This window comes from Seriola dumerili, unplaced genomic scaffold, assembly GCF_002260705.1.
Source record: "Seriola dumerili isolate Sdu_G_001 unplaced genomic scaffold, Sdu_1.0 BDQW01000068.1, whole genome shotgun sequence".
NCBI lineage: Eukaryota > Metazoa > Chordata > Actinopteri > Carangiformes > Carangidae > Seriola > Seriola dumerili.
Genome location: NW_019174323.1, coordinates 17,914,621 through 17,919,867, shown reverse-complemented (window position 1 = coordinate 17,919,867; position 5,247 = coordinate 17,914,621). Strand labels below are relative to the sequence as shown.

Genomic DNA, 5,247 nt, shown 5'->3' with positions numbered 1-5,247 from the left:
CTGAAGCTGCAGGACACACAGTCTGTCAGTATCACTCCGACTCCTCCCACTCACCACACCTCACCACACCTCACCACAGCACGCCACTCACCCAGCTCTTCACCCATCCTCTTCAGGTTGTCCAGATCATCCTCCATGGAGTTGGAGAAGTCCATGAGGATGTAGAGATCCAGGGGACCTTTGGTCGGAGCGAACACCTCAATGTCCATCTGCTTCTCCTCTCCAGCCAGGAAGGACATGCTCATCAGCTGAGGATACACCTGAGACTGCTGAAGCCCGGTGTCGATCATCTGTGCCTGAGCAGAGAGAAGGAGGAGGAGGAAGGTTCGGGTGATGAAGGTCGGACCAGAGAACGATGGCGTGACTGTTAGAGAAGTGAGAGTGATGGCGTCTTACCTTCTCCATCCTCATACTGCTCTGCGCCGTGATGATCCTCAGCGCGCTGCAGCCGTGAGCCCTGATGTTCCCGAGCAGGTCGCAGCGAGGCCCGTTAAAGGTCTGAGGACAGAGGTTTGGTCAGTGAGGCGGCTCGGTTGTCATGACGATGGCCTCGTCAATCATACTGTAACATAAAACTTTATTGTCCATTAAATTTACATAAAATGTAGAAACAGAGCTACAGGAAATATATGAACACGTTCTTCGGCAGCAGTGCTCATGGGTGATGCGGGGGGGGGGGGGTATCGCCGATGACGATGAAGTAAACTGCAGCTGACAGCTCCAATATATATATACATATATATATATATATATATGTAACTGTTCCCTGTGGATATATCAATAAAGATTTGTATTGAATTGAATTGAACAGACAGAACTCCGTTCTTCTTCTGCTGTTTCTTACCTCATCAGGACAGTAGGCGCAGCCTTTTCCCGCCTGTATACACTCGGAGCAGCTCTTAGCCCTGGCGGCGTAGCAGTGGTTCACTGTTGGGGGGGGGGTACTTATTAAATATAGATCTTGTAACGAGACAACGATTATTGATCAACATGATGATGATGATGATGACTCTTCCTCACCTTCAGCGTGACAGTGGGTCAACAGGACGAGTAGAAGCCCCACCCCCACTGAGAGACGTGACGTCCATCTCCCCATCTCCTCCCTGCAACACAACAACTCACACGTTCACATGTAGAACAGACAGTCCCACCTGCGCCCTCCTTCAGCCCAGGTAGAGAGAGAGAGAGAGAGAGAGAGAGAGAGAGGGCAGCCAGGGAGACACCTGGTCTGACCTCTGACAAACACCTGACTGACTCTCTCTTCTCTCTCCTCAGGTGAAGACAGGTTTGAGATTTCTGCCTCCACCACGCAGCAGTGGAAGTTCCTGTGAACTACACCTCCACAGGAGAAATAGTCCCTTCTATCAGGGTGTAAACAGATATAGTCCACCACTTCACAACAGAAGTTATCTCAAGGCACTTTTCAAAGCGAGCCAGAGGAAAAGACCAGCATGCAATGCATTTATAGTCTATAGTCGGCGGAGAGGTGCTGAACGTGATGCTACTGTGGCGGAGGCAGACACCTCAGTCATCTGAAAACCTACCTGCATGGATATGTACCTGACTCAACCCTCTAACTGATGATAACACACCTGCTCTTCACACCTGGAGCGCTCTCACACACACACACAGACACCATGAAGAGCCAGTCGGGGCATGACTGGCCGTGATAGAGGCATCAGGACAGGAAGAGACCAGCTCAGGGTGGGACCTGGAAATGTTCTGGCAGCGTGCTGTTTAGACTCGTCACAATAAAACCACTTTATAATCTGCTGCTGGAATCTTGGATGGAGGACAAGCTCACAAAAACAAAGTCTCCACGAAAAGGAGGAGGTGGGAGGGAACAAAGGGCACTATGTGGCATGAAATGTCTCAGTAATTGCCTCTGGGGGCAGATCACTGCACCACAGGCCACAAAACAAAAAAAAAAAAAAACCCTCAAGATTTACAACTGCAAGAAGGAATTTCTCCTTGAGACGAGAGAACGACTGTCAGGTTAAAAAACACAGCCTGAAAACACATGGGAAAGGCTCCTTAGCACTTGACTGTGAGCTTGAACCGACTGCAGGTGTGTGTGCGTGTGTGTGTGTGTGTGTGTGTGTGCATGTGTGTGTGTGTGAGTCCATCAGTCCATCAGTCACTGCAGCAGGACGGTCAGAGGGGAACAGACCAGCTCCTGTTCTCCTGACTTCAACTACTGGAGACAGATTACAGCTTCCTACAGACTGACCCTGGATCTGACTCAGTGTCTCTGGTCTCTACACATTTCTGCGTGTGTCTGCAGACGGCAACATGGCTGCCAGGTGAACATACCACCGCTGGGCGTGGGTCTGACCCTGCCGTGACATCATCAGTGAGGGTGGGGGTCTTTAGGTTTTGGCGGGGGGTGGAGTGGGTGGGTACGTTTGGGTCAGGCTCAGTGGTTCCTGCCTTTTGACAGAGTGAAAAACACACCTGGAAGATTCCAGCCTCTGAAGCTACTGTATCTCTCCATTCCACCTTAAAAAAAAACCCAGATAACAAAACAAAGTGCCGGTGGTTCTGCTGGTTCAGTATCAGGTCCAAACCTGCGGACCACATCACACTCAGAGTCCACCCTCTGTTGTCTGGACTGATCCAGATCCTTTCACCTGTGCTGCCTCACAGACTGTGACGTGGGCAGTCATCCAGAAACAGCCGGAAAAAAAAAAAGATTCAAAAGAAAATAAGAATCCAGATCTGCCCAGAGTCCAGATCCTGGTCCTCAGTCCTCTAAAGCCACATGCTGATATATATAACGTTACATAACACACACTTTACAGCTGTTCACCTTGCTCAGGAGTCACACAAACACACCGTAAGCAGTTCAGAACAATGGAGCTTGTTAGGAAATTTATGACTGGATAGAAAGAGATTAGTGATCAAACAAACCTCTCACTGCGCTCTCTCTCAGTCCACGTCCCAAAGTCCAACAATAAAAACCAAAAAACACAAGTCCTTTCTGCTTTGTTCAGAGTTTAGTTAAACTCTGTGTCTCCACCTGCAGTGAAGGAAAAAAAAAACTCCAAGTTTTTAAAAAACAAAAGTTCCAACAAAACAAACGTTCACTTTCTCTTCTGTGTCTTGTCTTTGCTCCTTCACTGCAGTCTGGTCCGACACTCACTCATTCACCCTTAAATTCCTCTGAGAGCGTGTGAGAGTCTGCCTGTGTGTGTGTGTGTGTGTGTGCGCAGGGTTTCAGTGTGTGTGTGAGTGTGTTCGGTGTGTGTGTGCAGGAGAGAGATGTGAACGACAGTGAGACTGAGAGCAACTGAGTGAATATGACTGTGTGCTGTGACTTGATCCCTCCTTTAGCTTCTACACACACACACACACACACACACACACACACGCACGCACGCACGCACGCACGCACACACACACACACACACACACACGCACGCACGCACGCACGCACGCACACACACACACACACACACACACTCCCCCTCCTCCCTCCCCTTTCCAGGTGAGTAGCGGTGACTGACGGTTAACTCCCTTCCTGTGGCTCTATCTCTTCCCCACCCTGTTGGAGGTTAAAAGCTCCACACCTCTGTGCGTCAGGCCCCCTCCCTGCTGCATTCCTCTCCAACAGGAGCTCACCTGTGTGGGCTTGAGAGCGGGGAGCCAGGCCCCTCCTTCCACAGCCTCCTCCCAAGCTCTTGGGAGTGGCACAGAGCAGAACAGTGCCTGCAGGCTACAGGGAAACGGCTTTGTGACTCTGTGTTGACACAACCATGTGCTCATACTTACGGGCACATTTTCTTCTTGTCAAATATTTGACAGGAACATTATGGTTGCCACATATCTCCTCTCACTTTTCTTCCCTCACTGCGGAGACCATGTACAGTACCAGTATGGATATGCACATTCCTGAGCAGAGAGAGCGGCGTAGCGCAGTGTCCCTGACACTCAATCCCAGCGCTCACTGTGTGTAATTGTGTTCCTACAGTCTTTCACAAAGGAGCTTACAAAGACAGAGTGCAGTAGACTGTGGAGACCAGCCCACAACTAAAGCTTTAAATATGCAGAGTCCAACAAGTCCCTGAAAAGAGAACAGCTCATTTGCCATTTCCTCCCAAAATGACCCTTATGACCAGAGTGAGAATTACACAATGACAATGGGGGGTGGGGGGGCTCAACTTTTCCTCCAGGGTGAAAGTGAAGCCAGCTCAGTGACACATGCTTCAGTGAACTCAAGTGTTACAGTCATTACAGTATGTTGTTTAACTAAAGCTGTCAGATAAATGTAGTGCAGTAGAAAGAAGAATATTTCCCTCTGAAATGTAGTAAATGTACTTCATTACTTTCCAGCACTGCTAATATAATCACTGAGCCTTCAGCACACATGTATTTTAATATTGTTCAATGACCCAACAGGTAAAACCCCTGAATTCCTGAGTGAAAACAAAGATGGTGTCTGTTATAGAAGTTAATATCAAAAATATAGACTAACTAAACCACCATAATATAATAAGACTATTAACATGAAATAATAAATTCTATACTGATGTGAAAATGTGTCTCTAAAACAACTAATCATAGCTAGCTAGAACCTAGCTAACAATAGCTAGCTAAACTGTAAGGCTAAAGTTATATGCTAGCTAACAATAGCTAGCTAAACAGTAATTTAAGGCTAAAGAAGCTAGCTAACATTAGCATTCACCTGTAGATACCTGAGACAATCTAATTCAGAAACTCTAAGGGTAAAAAAGTGAAGTTTATTAAACAAGCTAGATAGTTAGCTACTGCTGCTTACATTCACCTACAGTGTCTTTGCGACACAAAAATCACTGAAAGGGAGTTTTTAAAGTTAAATTAGTTGAAGTAACATGCTCACCACACAATCTAAAAGGGTCAACATGAACAATTTTTTTCTTTTCTGAACAAACATTATGTTCTCGGGTTTTAATCACTGTTTACATCCAGAACTTGAGATTAGTTTGTGTCTAATTTGATTTGGTTCAACAAAGTCTCTTTAACAGCCTCCCTACTGTAACTGTGAACTCTTTATTATTATTATCTTCTTCTGTTTTGTTGTCTGATAAATGCCTTTGTGTTGCATTCTTGTTTGACAGATGGTATTTCAGTAGAATTTTGCTAAGCAGTATAAAAATACATTGAAGGAAGTTGTAGGAGTAGCAGACAGCGCCAATATCAGTATCAGTGTTTGTTTTACTGAAAAGGCCTTTCCTCTTGGCTCCAGCAGACCACACATCAGGTGTTGAA

At 46.7% G+C, this 5,247-nt stretch overlaps 1 protein-coding gene across 2 annotated transcripts in view; it reads right to left on the bottom strand.

The window, feature by feature from the left end:
* The window catches only part of itgb4 (integrin subunit beta 4), a 19,827-nt gene extending 16,630 nt beyond the window's left edge, over positions 1-3,197 (bottom strand). For both annotated transcript variants that reach the window (XM_022742969.1, XM_022742970.1), the window contains exons 1-6: positions 2,911-3,197; positions 1,021-1,103; positions 845-927; positions 397-498; positions 92-296; positions 1-6 (exon numbers count right to left, since the gene is read on the bottom strand). The exon at positions 1-6 is cut by the window's left edge and continues 91 nt beyond it. In XM_022742969.1, the coding sequence (XP_022598690.1) occupies positions 1-6; positions 92-296; positions 397-498; positions 845-927; positions 1,021-1,096 (472 nt within the window). In that variant the 5' untranslated portion in view covers positions 1,097-1,103; positions 2,911-3,197. The remainder of the gene's footprint in view (positions 7-91; positions 297-396; positions 499-844; positions 928-1,020; positions 1,104-2,910) is intronic.
* Between the last annotated feature and the right edge of the window lie 2,050 nt (positions 3,198-5,247).